Source organism: Epargyreus clarus, unplaced genomic scaffold (genome assembly GCF_041222505.1).
Source record: "Epargyreus clarus isolate Ecla_fem2 unplaced genomic scaffold, WU_Ecla_fem_2.2 ptg000026l, whole genome shotgun sequence".
Lineage (NCBI taxonomy): Eukaryota > Metazoa > Arthropoda > Insecta > Lepidoptera > Hesperiidae > Epargyreus > Epargyreus clarus.
In genome coordinates this window covers 6,666,051-6,680,240 of record NW_027332233.1, presented here as the reverse complement: position 1 = coordinate 6,680,240, position 14,190 = coordinate 6,666,051, and the positions used below count along the sequence as shown (strand labels likewise).

At 39.5% G+C, this 14,190-nt stretch overlaps 1 protein-coding gene across 6 annotated transcripts in view; it reads right to left on the bottom strand.

Annotated features, from left to right (window-relative positions):
* Positions 1-446: 446 nt before the first annotated feature.
* EcR (ecdysone receptor) overlaps positions 447-14,190 on the bottom strand; it is a 346,125-nt gene continuing 332,381 nt past the window's right edge. For 4 of the 6 annotated variants that reach the window (XM_073088156.1, XM_073088153.1, XM_073088154.1 and 1 more), the window contains 6 exons: positions 12,385-12,555; positions 6,339-6,631; positions 5,310-5,474; positions 3,909-4,067; positions 3,195-3,417; positions 447-2,740 (listed from right to left, as the gene is read on the bottom strand). In XM_073088156.1, coding sequence (XP_072944257.1) covers positions 2,442-2,740; positions 3,195-3,417; positions 3,909-4,067; positions 5,310-5,474; positions 6,339-6,631; positions 12,385-12,555 — 1,310 coding nt within the window. In that variant the 3' untranslated portion in view covers positions 447-2,441. The remainder of the gene's footprint in view (positions 2,741-3,194; positions 3,418-3,908; positions 4,068-5,309; positions 5,475-6,338; positions 6,632-12,384; positions 12,556-14,190) is intronic. The other 2 variants (XM_073088155.1, XM_073088152.1) reach the window with 1 other exon arrangement.

Sequence of the window (14,190 nt, the reverse complement as noted above, 5' to 3'; positions counted from 1 at the left end):
TACCCAAATAGACTCCTAATGACATTGTTCTTATATACACTTTCTAATACGTCATGCTTAGTTAAACGGACTATGTAAAGTCACGTTTAGGATATTATCATTAGTTATCGCACGACGCAAAATTAGCTTTCGCCAAATTTATAAAATCATTGCATCCGAATCGTCTGTCATTTCAAGATCGTGTAATAAATGTAATTAATTTCAAGTGAATATTATTTTTATATATATTGTAATTTTAAAATTAGTTTATAGATTTAATAATACATGTAGTCACACACTGTCGTATCTTATATGTGATCGTTCATACATATATATATGCGATACTTGAATGTTATTATCATTTGGCATGGCACCTTGCACCATCAGATATAACACACATTAAACCTCTCTTTTTTATGTACATTAATTTAAAATTAAATTTGATGTGTTAGTGTTATATCATTTTTTCTTTCATAAGCTCAATTTAAACTTATCTTTTAACGTTTTAAACCATTTTGGACGCGGCGATTGACGTCAATTGACAACTCTAAGACAGATTTTGTGAAAAATCATTAGCAGTCTATTCGGATACTCCATCTACGTTACAGCGAGATGAGGACGATGCTATGCAAGAGTGCATCGACGATTGCGAGACACCAAAGCCTACTAGACGGACACTGTACAACTAATTATACCAGAAAATCGTCTGAACGAATCAATGAATGCCCACCAGCAAACTGAAAAGGCTTAACGTATGCTTTAACACTTACGGGTAATTGAGATCGATTAATTTTAGGTTCTATATACTATGATATTCCATTCTCAACAATGTAGGTACATAGTACAGGTAACGCGAAATAAGGCATTTCGTACGGTTATATCGCTTATGGGCAGTTTATAATTTCTTTATTTTAATTTGTTGACTTTGTATCGTAACATTAATTTGTATCATATTGAATCCATGTTGCCTTAAAATATTGAAGGGAGACAGGTTTGGTTATGAAGATAAAAGCATACCGTTGCGTGTACGTTGTTGCTACCAACATATAAGTACCTACTATTCCAATATTGTTCCCATGTAATAAGCTCAGCCAAATAGAGGAAGTCAATCTATTACTTTTTTGGTAATAAATATTATATTGAATAAATCAGCTGCCATAGGTAACTAAGAAATTACTTTGTACATACAACTAAAAATTAAATTTTTACTAAAAGTTACACTAACCTGGACATAATTACAGGGGCACAGTTTGTGGGTACTACAATCCTAATCTCGAACCTACATAACAGCTGCCTGACAACATACACGCAATGTTATGTAAAAGTAAACAACAGTATACAATAGTTATGTAAAACACTCATAATAATAGGAAGAAGGTAACCAAACCTGCCTCCGGTAACCCTAAATTTAGATCATATGAGACACAATTAGAAGTACTGAAACCACACCTACAACGAAGACTACTGTACATCGCATAGAACGACACCCATTATTCGCTTACTTAATGAATTTCAAATTAAATTCGAAGCGTCAAACAACGGGGCCAGTACTGTAGTATTCGCAATGAAAATGTAACATCGACTGTGCAATGACTGTAACATGGCGTTTCTAACAAGAGGTCAGCGTAGTGTAACTAAAACTGAACTACAGACAGACACGAAAACGCTTTTATGAAAGCTACCGAAGACAGTAGAACTTTACATGTAATAAGACACACTTATCTCAGACTACGTAAGATATTTCAACACATTAATAATTGTAATCACAGCAATAATAAATTAGAATTATTCGTTAAAACTTGGGACGCGGGCACAGGACAATGGAACATGAATCGGAACTGAACTCGACGGGACTGAACATTAAAACGTCTCACATAAACTATATATAAACAAACACAGTCGTAAATGATCAACAAAGTCCGCTCGCATCGCCGGCCGCGGGACGTTCACTGCGAACCACTACAATACATATATCAATCGAAAAGGTCAATCGACGTACCGTCAATTTTGGTAAATAAACATAACTATTAACGTTTCACCCGATACAATAATTTCTTCATATATTATTAATTTTCTCTATAACTCTCGTAGTGTACGTATGCGTAATTTAGGAGGTGTACTTATAGAACGAAGTCTTACGATACGGTCGTATCCGAGTGACCAACTCGGTATCCAGTCGTGAGGGAACAAACGCGAGCGTCGCGTCGGCCCAAACGAGACGAGGTCGTTTCGGCCGACGCCGCGGGCCCCAACTCTCAACACTAATATATTCTCCGAACGTTCAACATCACATATATTCACTAATCTCGCGCACGATCGTCGGTCACCGAATACGGACGAACCCGGGTAGCGGGGTACCCGCACTTTATAAATATCACGTCCGACGTCAGTGTCAGTGCACTTCACTAAAACTAGGCAGTCTATGAGCGGTTCTCTCCGGGGGGACGTTGGGGGGCGCTCGGCTAGAGCTCGGCGGGCGGGTCGGCCACCGCGGGCGGCTGCGTCGTCGACACCTCCGCCACGTCCCAGATCTCCTCGAGGAACGGCGGCAGCTTGCGGTTCTTCAGCTTCAGCGAGATGCACATGTTGGAGTTCTGCATGCCCAGCGTGCGCAGCTCCGACAGGATGGACAGGATCTTGCCGTACATCACCGCGCACCGCGGCGACGCGCTGTTCTGGTTGATGATGTACACCCGCAGCGTGTTCAGGTAGTACCGCTGGATCTCCTCCACCAGCTGCGGGTGCTCCAGCCCCGGCCGATCTGGAATATACAACATAGCTTTTAGTTACTTACTTAAATAACAATAACATGAAACAAAAACTAATATACACATTTTACAACAATATTATTTCCACAAATTTGTAAATAACCAGCGGCTTCTCAACTTGTCCTTTCTCGTGTGGTATCTGTACCTTAAAGTTCAATTTGAAATTAGGTAAAATAGTAGTGATAATTTAAATCCAAACCTTCAAGGTTATTGATTATATCTATACCAGTTGCTAGCTAGTAGATAGTATCTGCGTTTCTGGAAATCACCCTGACATCAATTGCATATAGTATTATTCACTCTTTTGAAGTTATAACGTTTTGAGGAATTACTATAGGATTGCTGGCATTCCTTGTAACGTTGGTTAAAAATAATATCACCATCTCACCTCTTGAATGACGTAAGGACTTCCTGCCAAGTTACCTACAAGCAATGATGGACACTCACCTGAGAAGATGACGATGGCGGTGAGCAGCGCGTAGTGCACGTTGTCCATGGACATGTGGTACATGCAGCGGCAGAAGTGCAGCAGGTCCTCGATGACGTACGCCATGCCGGCCTTGCGGTAGTTGTCGCGCGTGTACGCCTGGTTGGTCGCGAACAGCACGCTGTCCGTCGCCGCGTCGTACCGTCGCGCCACTCGCAACATCATCACCTCACTAGAACACGCCTGGAACAATGGACATTGATATTAAAAGCCGGTTCCAGTATCCGGTTTGATTTTAATCACTGTTGGCGAAAACGATTGACGATACACATATTGATATGTTACTCTGGGTTTAATGCCCTGGGTACAGTTTTTGGAGGAATTAAACTTTATTGTTTTTATTACATAGGTTAGGCTAGTTAAATTGTCGAATTTCGAACTCTAGTAGCCTAAAAATTGGTAAAGTCGATTACTAGTTAGTCTAAAGGACGACAAAATCGATACTACTTACTTACTCGGTAATTCTGGAAGTGTTTTGTGTTTCTCAGAGATATTATTATAATATGACGCCGTATTGCGATTAAATACTGTCCTACTATTGTTGTAATTCCTAACTCAAAGCAATGTAAGATTAAACTAAAAGTAACATTTTTCCACCGCACTATATTCTACCTTTTCACAGTGAAAAAGACTCGTGCCCAGTGGGACAGTAATGGCTGAGTTGATGACTATACCTTGAGCAGCGTTATCTGGTCAGGCTGTGATATTTTAGCGAAACCCGGCAGCCCCTTCGCGAACTCCACTATGAGTTGCACCGTAAGGATAGTCATCTCTGTGATCTGGCGGAACGGCATGTCGGACTCCTCCTCATCTTCGTCCGAGTGCTGCCAGGTCTGAAAGTTAATATCAAACTCATTTAAAATATAATAGTGGCACATAAATGTAAGGTTTGAAATGTGGGTTGCGATTACAAGCAAGAATAGAATTTAGGCGATCTATTTGAAATGCCACGTAGGATCGATGTATCGTCGGTCGTCTTACATCTCCAAGTTCGTTCTGATTAATGTTCTGATGTTCGTGATGATAATGATTTGTGGTGATTAACCATCAACCTTAGAATGTGATAGATTGTGACTTTAGAACTGAAAAAAGTCAGGTGATCTATCTAGGGGCACGGCAGTGCGTCCACCAAATTCGAGATTTTACATTATAGTTAACTTTGGCGCGATCGACATAATAACAAATATTTTCACAGAAAAGCTATTCTTCTATAGAAAAGAGGATCTATTATAGTTAACAATAAAATAATTTAAAAGAAGTGGCTATAAATTGATTGAAATCAAAGTTACTTCAGTATTTTACTTCTTTAGAATCGGATTTCTTTTTAGAAATCAACGATTATACAAAACTCCTAATTATTATCTCATTTAAGTTAAGGTCGTCTGAAAGACATTTTATTTGCGCAATAAAATTTTCAATACTATTGGAGATTTCAGTACAAAAAAGTAGGTATCGTACCGTCGTCATAAATATAAAGTTGGCTTTGAATATTAAATTTCTTACAGCGTTCTGTACTTTATTTTTAAGCCTATTATTAGGAATTTGCCTCTTATCTACCGTATTTTTTCTTTTTTATATAAATAAATCTAGCGATAAGACAGACGGGCTACCTGATGGAAAGTTACCATCGCCTATATACATTTGTAATACCAATAGAGTCACCTATGCGGCCTATGCCTCGGATTTCGGAATCGGAAGGAGCTCTTTTTGCACCTTTGAAGTAGCCCAGTTCATAGGGCTTCCTCATACAGAGAAGACCTTCAACTTACTTTACTTAAGGTTGTCTAGAATCAATTTCTAAAATAGGCCCGCCTTTAACAATGAAACCTCTGTTTCTATTTTTTTACGTATCTTTTAATTAACCTTACATACAATTAAGTGTCATATAAAGATTTTCAAAAATGCCCCCTTGATAAGCCCCCTTTAGAAACGATTTGATGATTGGCACAAGACCAATATTCATATTACCCGATTGTATTATAATGGCTGCCTTATTAATTTTTGTTTATAAGTTGCTTAAGTATGGCCTAATTGTATGAGCTGATTTTAATCTCCATGACGAAAAGGCGCCTAACCTGTGTGACTCTCTTGAGGTCCTCTTCCGAGGGTTGCTCATAGCCGTCCTGGTACCAGACGAGCCTTGCGATCAGGTACTTCTGGTTGTCGGTGAGCGGGGCGATGTTCTTCAGCCGGTTCTGCTCCAACAGCTTCTCCGGTAGAAATCGTGGTACCACTTCGTGCTGTAAAACAAAATGTTATATTTTAGATAGTGATAGATAGATAGTCGGCGTAAAGTGAGACATGTATTGATTGTAAGAGGCTGAAACTGGGTACCTCAATGAAAGATCCGAGCCATCCAGACACACACACCTCTAATTTAAAGTTATACGCGTTTTAATAAAATATAATTAATAATAAAATTATAAATCAATATTGAATTGAAGAATCACCTTCAATGCCTTTCAGGGAGAACAATTGCCATTCTACTCGTACCTTAATTCATTTTACTGTGAATGTAAATAAGTAAATAAAAGCTTGCAAATGAATTAGTATACGAAATAAATTTAGTTTCCAATGCAACCCAACCAGACTACTCATTTAGTAATTTAAATATTTCAAGTTACTTTGAATAATAAAGGTACACTTCCGTGGGTCATGGCCAGCGTCTGAATGACTGTCTGGGTATGGGAGGGGCGTTAAATATATCCATGTTTTCGTCGAGGCTGATTAGCGAATGATATGCTTCAAATTGTGATGGTCGCGACTCACGGAAGTGTGCCTTTAGAGAAACACTTTTTGAAGGTGGTAGAACCTTTTTCGACTCCGGCGGCACTACCGCCACATCTATTTCTGCCTAAAACAGCAGTACTAAGCGCTGTTGTGTTTAGGTTTGAAGGGTGTGGTAAGGGAGACATAGTTTGCCGAGGCGTTCTGACTTAGTCCTCAGAGGTAGCGGCGCAACTGTGGCCGACCTCAGGTAGGAATATCTAATCCTATCAGGGGTTGATTACAGATGTCCATGGTCGACAGGAGCCACTTAGTATATAGTAGTATAGTTGGACTACATGCTCGTCTGTTACTCCTATATTATAAACAAAACTTACAATCCTGGCGGCTTCTGGTGGTGGCGGGTCACACTGCATGATAGGTGGCATGTGATCGTCAACTGTCGTGGTGCTAACTGGTAGTTTGTCTTTTTCCCTCTGTTGCTTCTTCTCTCTCCGCTTCTGTGCGCACTGGGGTTCGGGGACCACGCATTCTGGCCTCATGCCAACCGCGAGACACTTTTTCAACCGGCACTCTTGACATTTTCGCCGCATATACATATCCATTTCGCATGCATGACCAAACTTGCATATGTAGACCGCATTCTTAGTAACACTCCGCCTGAAGAAACCTGAAATTTACAAAGTTACAAAATTAGAGATGATAGAACGTTCGTGATCTACGGAATCATAAACATTACACTTATTTCTGTGTTATAACAATAGTGTTAAGCGCTACTGTGTTATGATTTGAAAGGTATTTGGTATAGATAGATGATATCGAAGAGACACGCGAGGCGTCATACTTAGTCCTCATGGGTATAGTCCGCGTCAAACTGCTAGTCCGCTCTGAAGTTGTAGCGAGGAGGTGTAGTCATACAATTTACTATGGCGACACGATTCATTTCTAAATTCAGAGCGGACTAGCAGTTTTACGCGGACTATAACAACGTATCTGTGATCGATCTCAGGTATGACACTAGTTCATAAACGGGACTTATTATCAGACTGCGTAATAGTTTATTACCTCTTTAATATACCAATGTACTTAAAAGTACTCACGGGAGGAAAGATAAAATGTTTTGTCTGTACAAAGCACAATGAGTAACTCAACGCATTAACTAGGCAGCAGAGGTTGCTTGAAAGGCAAAGGCCGTTGACTGGTATCATGTCTGTATTGGAATTTTTACCGTATAAAGCAAATAAACAAGATAGTGAACATGTTTCATACATTCGGACGCGGTGCACAAACAAAGTGCACATGAGTGATGTTACAATACAAAGAGTATTGGTGTTCATACTACCCAAGTCTGTCACCCAAGGACATCGGACTCCAAAGAAGCCCAGTCTATCTATTGAGATCATTACTTATAAACATTATAAAGGTTTCTATGTAGATGTAAACGAACCATCTACAGACGTTAGGCGAGTCAAGCAAGTAACGTGGCAAACGAATATTTTTTTTTTTTATATAATGTGCGTGTAGGTGTGTGTACGTCCATGTTACGATAGATATAAGACTAAGAAACATTTTGTGGAAAATTATTATTTTGTCTGCTACGACACGTGTCTGACACGCTCAAATTGCTTAATCCTCGTAATCTGAGTGCCATGGACACATACACAAACCTAAAATAGAAATCTTAATCATGTCGATTCCAAGCCATGCATCGAACCTGGTGACCTAGGTTTCAGACCAGTATCCAGTATTAGCCCACTGCCATATTATCTCTCAAAATGAAAATCACACCCAATTCGGTCATAGACACCACATCAAAACACAATACAAGCATAATGAACTTGAACAAAACCCAAACATTGTTTTCGTACAGTTCCATCGTTATCGTAGTACAATAACCTGAAGCCACGTGCTATGAAGGTTAACTGATGTCCGATAGGCGTCAGTGAATAGGGCGAACCAAGGATTAGACGTGCAACAGACGACTGACTGTGTCGCTGATAGGGGTCGCAATCCGGTATTCGAGATTTCGAAAATACCGGGATACCGGGCCAAATTTAGGTCTTATTAATACCGGTTTTAATTTCACAAAAACCGGGATATTCGGTATTTTCGGTTTTTAGTAAAATAAAACAAAATAAAATTATAGTCATATAAATTGACTCCAATGGATTCTGGCACAATGCAAAAGTCCATATTAAACAAGCGTTACAATCGACACAACCTATGAAAATCAACAAACATCAGCATTGGATGTCAGGTGAGACTTGGCGTATTGTATAACTTCGTCGGAGAGCTAAAGAAAAGGTTCGATTTGAAATAAAAGATCTCTTAAAAAATCCGATGTATAACCCATCAATTTAAATCCAGAACATGGGCTATAGAGGATTCTGATGGTGTGATTGTTACCGAAATTAAGGAAATCTTCAATGTATGGCAAAATACTTCATATCACTTTTCTCTAATAGTCGACCTTATACACAACATATGCCAAAAAATGATATACAAAAAGAACCATCTATGTATATTCAAAGATGAAGTACGCGCTGCTATTTAACTTATTAAAACGCGACAAAGCAATTAATATAGATGATATTCCTATTGAAGTGTTTCGTTCAATGGATGAACTCGAGGTTGACATGTTGCATACCATATGTAATCGCGTCTGGGAAAATGGACAGTGACCACGACACTGGGCCCACACTATTTTCATTACACTTCATACAAAAGGGTCGACAAGGAAGTGCAGTAACTATAGTTTTATGCTATATTTCTTGAGTGTATCACAATAAAAGAAACATTTAGAGGAAGATGATATATTTTCAAAATATTTTATAACAATGACAATTATGACAATAGGCGTCAAACAACCCGCCAACACGATCTTCGCTTTAACAAGATCTGCTGTCGATAGGCTTGATAAGATTTGGAGGAACCGCAACATATCAAAAAACACCAAGACAGACCAATATGGTTGTCGCAAGGGCCGATCAGCTGGTGATCTTCTTGTGTACCTCATTCACCTTTGGGAACAAGCTGTTGAGAGCAACGGGAAGGTATTGGCCGTAAGCCTGGACATCGCTAAGGCCTTTGACCGGCTCTGGCATAGGGTCCTTCTCGCGAAGTTACCATCTTAAGGTCTTCCCGAGAGGTTGTGCACATAGACAGCCAGCTTTATGTCTGAGCGGCATATTAAGGTCGTAGTTGACGGGTGCTGCTCAGACACGGAGCTCATCAACGCTGGCGTGCCCCAAGGGTCTGTATTATCTCCCACGCTTTTTATTCTGCATATCAATGATTTGCTGCTATTAACCGGTGGCATTCATTGCTATGCAGATCATAGCACGGGAGTTTACCGCTAAAAAAGCCCCATTCGTCATAGCGCCTAAGTTCCAAAGTACCCCGCTCACCATTGGTAAAAGTGTAGGGATTCTGGGAGTTGACATCTCGTGTGACGTGCAGTATCGGAGTCATTTGGAAGTTAAAGTCAAGTTGGCTTCAGAGAACCTGGGCGTCCTGAACAGAGCCAAGGAGTACTTCACTGGGGGCCAACTCTTTCTGCTTTATGAAGCGCAAGTGAGGCCCCACATGGAGTACTGCTCGCATCTCTGGGCAGGGGCACCACTATTCTCTGGATCTACGATTATCTGGATTAGAATACTAAAATATTTCGGCCGCATATTTAGGGACGAGAACTCAGTAGTACGGTTGTAGTTCCGTGAAAGGTAGATGGAAAGAGGTCACGCGGCAGATCGCCTACTCGCTGAACAGACCTTATAAAATCTAGCACACAGTGTTCCCTCGTCGAGTGTTGCCGCACGGCCAGCATAGAAGGCGGTGGCGAAGGATCGCAATAGCGTCTGTTCAAGGCAGCTGTGGACGACTGACCAGTTGTCATCATCATGCCACGACCACTCTGTCAAGAGTGCACGACTACAGATATATTTTTTTTCAGCTTTCCACATATATTTTTATATAATTCATTTATTGATGAATTCGGAACTCATAACGTCGTTATAAAATCATAAACTTCTGTAATTAACTTGGTATTAAGTAATAGGACCTATTTTCCTTCGGAATTCCACTAATTAAATTAACATTACATAGTAAAATGCTTAATAAAAATTAGTAACTTTATCTTAATCTCGAAAATATCGAAAAAACCGGAATACCGGGATTTGTCTGGGGTCAGTACCGAAAATACCGGTTTTGCTTAGATGGTCCGGTATTGCGACCCCTAGTCGCTGACGTGTTGTCTCGTGGATATTCAAATTTGAAGCCGATGTTTCATGGGAGATAAATTTAGACGTCTTATTTACGCCCCTTAGCAATAATCTATCTTAACCGATCTTCGCCTACCATAGTTCTAAATGGGATATTTTTACCCCATTGGCAAAAATTGGTTAGGTTTGATTATTACTGTGAGCTTACCGCGCAACTTCGTCGTTTTGCGGTTTTCATGTAAATTTTCTAGATATTTACGGAACAAAGATAGAAACTGTTAAGAACTCCATTCTCAGCTATTAATCAGATAATATGTACTGTTATTAACATCAATGTCCCTGAAAAAATACTTTCACATTTGACAATAAATATTATGAAGTGAGTGAGTGTACTTATATTTTCGCCAGATGTGAAATAATGATTTCGAGTAGTGAAAGTAAATCAAGATTTGTTTTAGATTGTATATTGAGATAAAACGTCAGTTACTTGAAATAACGACAAATTAATCGAACTCTATCGACATTGCTATCTATTGGCTATCAATGAATTTCCAATATCGTTAGTTTTCAATATCGCCAATACGAGTAGTAAGAATTAAGAAAGAGATTTACAAACAAAATCCATCGATCCTACTTAAAACGAAGTTTATTTATTTCCGGGCCAGACCTTATCAGCTACAATAACAGAATTATGCCCACGTGTTAGTTGAAGGTTAACTGATGCCCGAATCAAGGAGCAGACGCGCAGTAGACGGTATTGTGACGTGTCTTGCACACAATGCGTACGCAGGGCACAAAGCACCAATTCAGGAGACTGCTCACTCAACGTAGGCCACGTTATACACAAGTAGCGACCATTGTACGCCCATTGGCATAAACGGTTCGACCGTTGTGATGCCTTAGTAAACAAGCTCGCTAAATTGCTACGGAATACCAATGAATTAGTAGTACAATTAAAAATCGATCATCTTGATCAGCAAAATGCTTCATTCAACTCAGTAGTTGGTACTTGCGCTCCTCTCATTGATCAGTTAATAACTGACGTTCACATACGTAGAACGTTATTTTTTTATAATATAGGAGTAGCAGACGAGCATGCAGTTCACCTGATGGTAAGTGGCTACTGCCGCCCATGGACATCTGTAATCATCCCCAGATAGGATTAGATATTCCTACCTGAGGTCGGCCACAGATGCGCCGCTACCCCTGAGGACTAAGCTGGAACGCCTCGGAAAAGTATTTCTCCCTTACTACGTCCTTCAGGACGGAACACAGTAGCGCCTAACACTGCTGTTATAAGGTAGAAATAGGTGTGGCGGTGATGCCGCCGGAGTCGAACCACAAAGGGTTCTACCACCTTCATTAAGTCCAATATATAACGGTGACTTCAAAATAACTTTTTTAAACTGATCTTTGACTGATAACAACAGCGGAACCGACTATGGAAGACTTCCACAATTATTAAACTCTTCACTAAAATATAATTATACATTCATAAATCCAAAAAAATCTTCAAATTCAATTACTTTGTGTTTCCAACAAAAAGCATAGTATTTAATGTTGTGCTGACTACTTGACCACTCAACCCATTTACGAAGCTATTCTTGAAACAATGCACTATGGTAACACACTTAGCGCCGCCATTATCTAAGATATGCCTGTAATCATGCCACGAAGACTATTGACGTCACTAAACGCTGATGTTGCTTAGTGTCACACTTATCTCGTATTTAATACAACTATTGTTCGTTTTGTTTACTTAGGTATTGTTGTAAAACACTTTTGGAAAGTTTTGATTTAGGTTATTTAGTTGGAAGTAGAATTTCCTTGTTTTGAACAATCTAAATAAAGCACTTTTTTATTTCTCGTCAGTTATTTCCGGTCTTCAACCTTTCTGTCGGATGTGCCATATTGCTTCTTACCGTTTTAAAAATGATTGCCCCGAGACGATTGCTTTTAGACTAAAACATTTATCGCGAAAATTTCAAATATCTTTTGATTTGGGCTATCGTACATCGTAATTATTTGGAAAGAATTTAGGAAATACGCCTCAGAATTTGATTTGTTTTCCCCTGTTTTCCGACCGGGAAAAGACGTTATTTGTCGGACAAATTTTGTCCTGTCTTGTCCCTGTATGTATCCATGGCACCCTCAACATAAATAAACCTAGGTAAGTATATGTTTATTTTAAAATTTCCATTACCTTTACACCCTTCACACGTGAGCGCATTGTAGTGGTATCCTGAGGCCCGATCGCCACACACGAGGCAGAGTTCTTCTTGCTGGCGAGGCGCCGGACCCTTCTTCTGCCGCCTCGCCTCGCTGTCAGACCTGCAGCCGTTGACACTTGACGCTGGCGACAGTTCCTCGCGACCTGGAACAATGATGAGAAAAATTAGTAATGGTATGAATGAAAAGGGTACGTTTGTTAGAACATTTGAATCGGCTACGTGAAATATGTGCAAAAATTGTTCTGAAAAAAATACGCACAGAAAGGTCTCACAAAACCATCCATACAAATTAAGAATATTGCTTCAGATTCGCTAAAAAAACCATTTTATATAAAAAATAAACTGGCCAATAACAAAGATGGAATTAAGTATAACCAATAAATTTGAGTAACATAAATCACATGTACGCGCCATGTATACCCGTATATTATATTTTTTTTATTTATTATAAGGTTCCTCGAAGGCAAACAGATATCGTAGTTATGCATCAGCTAATGCAACTGCGCAATAAATGAATTCGAGTCCGGTGGCCCAGGGGCGCCGGGTGTCGAGAACATCTAAAATCGGACGCTATAAAATTTGCATACATTTCATGAACCATTTGTCGAGTCGGCGGACGGGTGATGTTCGTTTATTTTTCATTTTTACCGATCGATGCTCCTTCGACGAAGATGTTTTAACGAAATACGAGCGTAATTTTCGGGCAGCGTGGACGTTTCCTGCCCAAACAAAAGGGTAGAGCGGTCGTCCGCATACTAATGAGTATGTACAATTTTGGTATTCAATGCGTAAGAAGTGTGTGCGATGCGCGATGGAAATATAATCGGCAATTGTCAATCACGCAGTCGGAACTCCATAAAAAGTAAGACGGGTACTTCAGGACTGTTTACCGAGTTACGTCTGAAAGCTAAAAAAATATTTTGTAATTTAAAACAACGTTAAGGACTACCTCATCTTCCTCAAACAACCGTTTTTGGTTGCATTGTTTCTTTAAAATTATTTTTTTGATAAAAAAAGGAAAATGTAAATACCTACGATACTGTAATCAAGTATTTATAAATATGATTTTAAGTCCCTTGCTTTAAAATCCCTTAAGGCAACATTTTCATTTTTTTACGTAAACCCACGGAAGGACGGACGAGCGTCCATTGCTTGTCCAAACAAGATACGTTAATCCTGGAAGCATACTGAGATCCCTCGGTTGTGTCTATTCATTAAATTTATTTACATTTTTATTATGTCCATTAAGTCGCGGGTCGGTGGCCGGAGCGAGTACCTGGGTTGCGCAACCGGCCGAAATAGCGCTGCGAAAAAACTAGTTCCACGTGGGACCCGAACTCCGGACCGTGATCTCAGACTTACTGTACTCATCGGATATACTTTTCGCAAACAAAAAATTAAAAACGAACTAATAATATATTACTTATCTCCAGTATATTATATTTCGCTAAAGGGTCAAGGGGGCATTCTAGTTTAGGATTTTATTTTAAGCAACATCCTACCTCCTGAAATGTTCTCGGAACGCTGTAACGTAGGGTTTTTCAACGGTACAAAAAGGGCTTTACCTCAAATTTGGCGATGCAATCTCCTCATCCAATTTACAAAATGCCCCAAATGAGCAATGAGTTAAATAGGAGATTATGTTAACAGCAGACAGTCATTTTTATCCAAAATGGTAACCATTTAGCTTTGCTACCATTAATTATCTTATTGTTAATATCCATGAGAGGGAACACCATAGTAAGCATAAAATCTATTTAACATTAGTCTAGACTCCT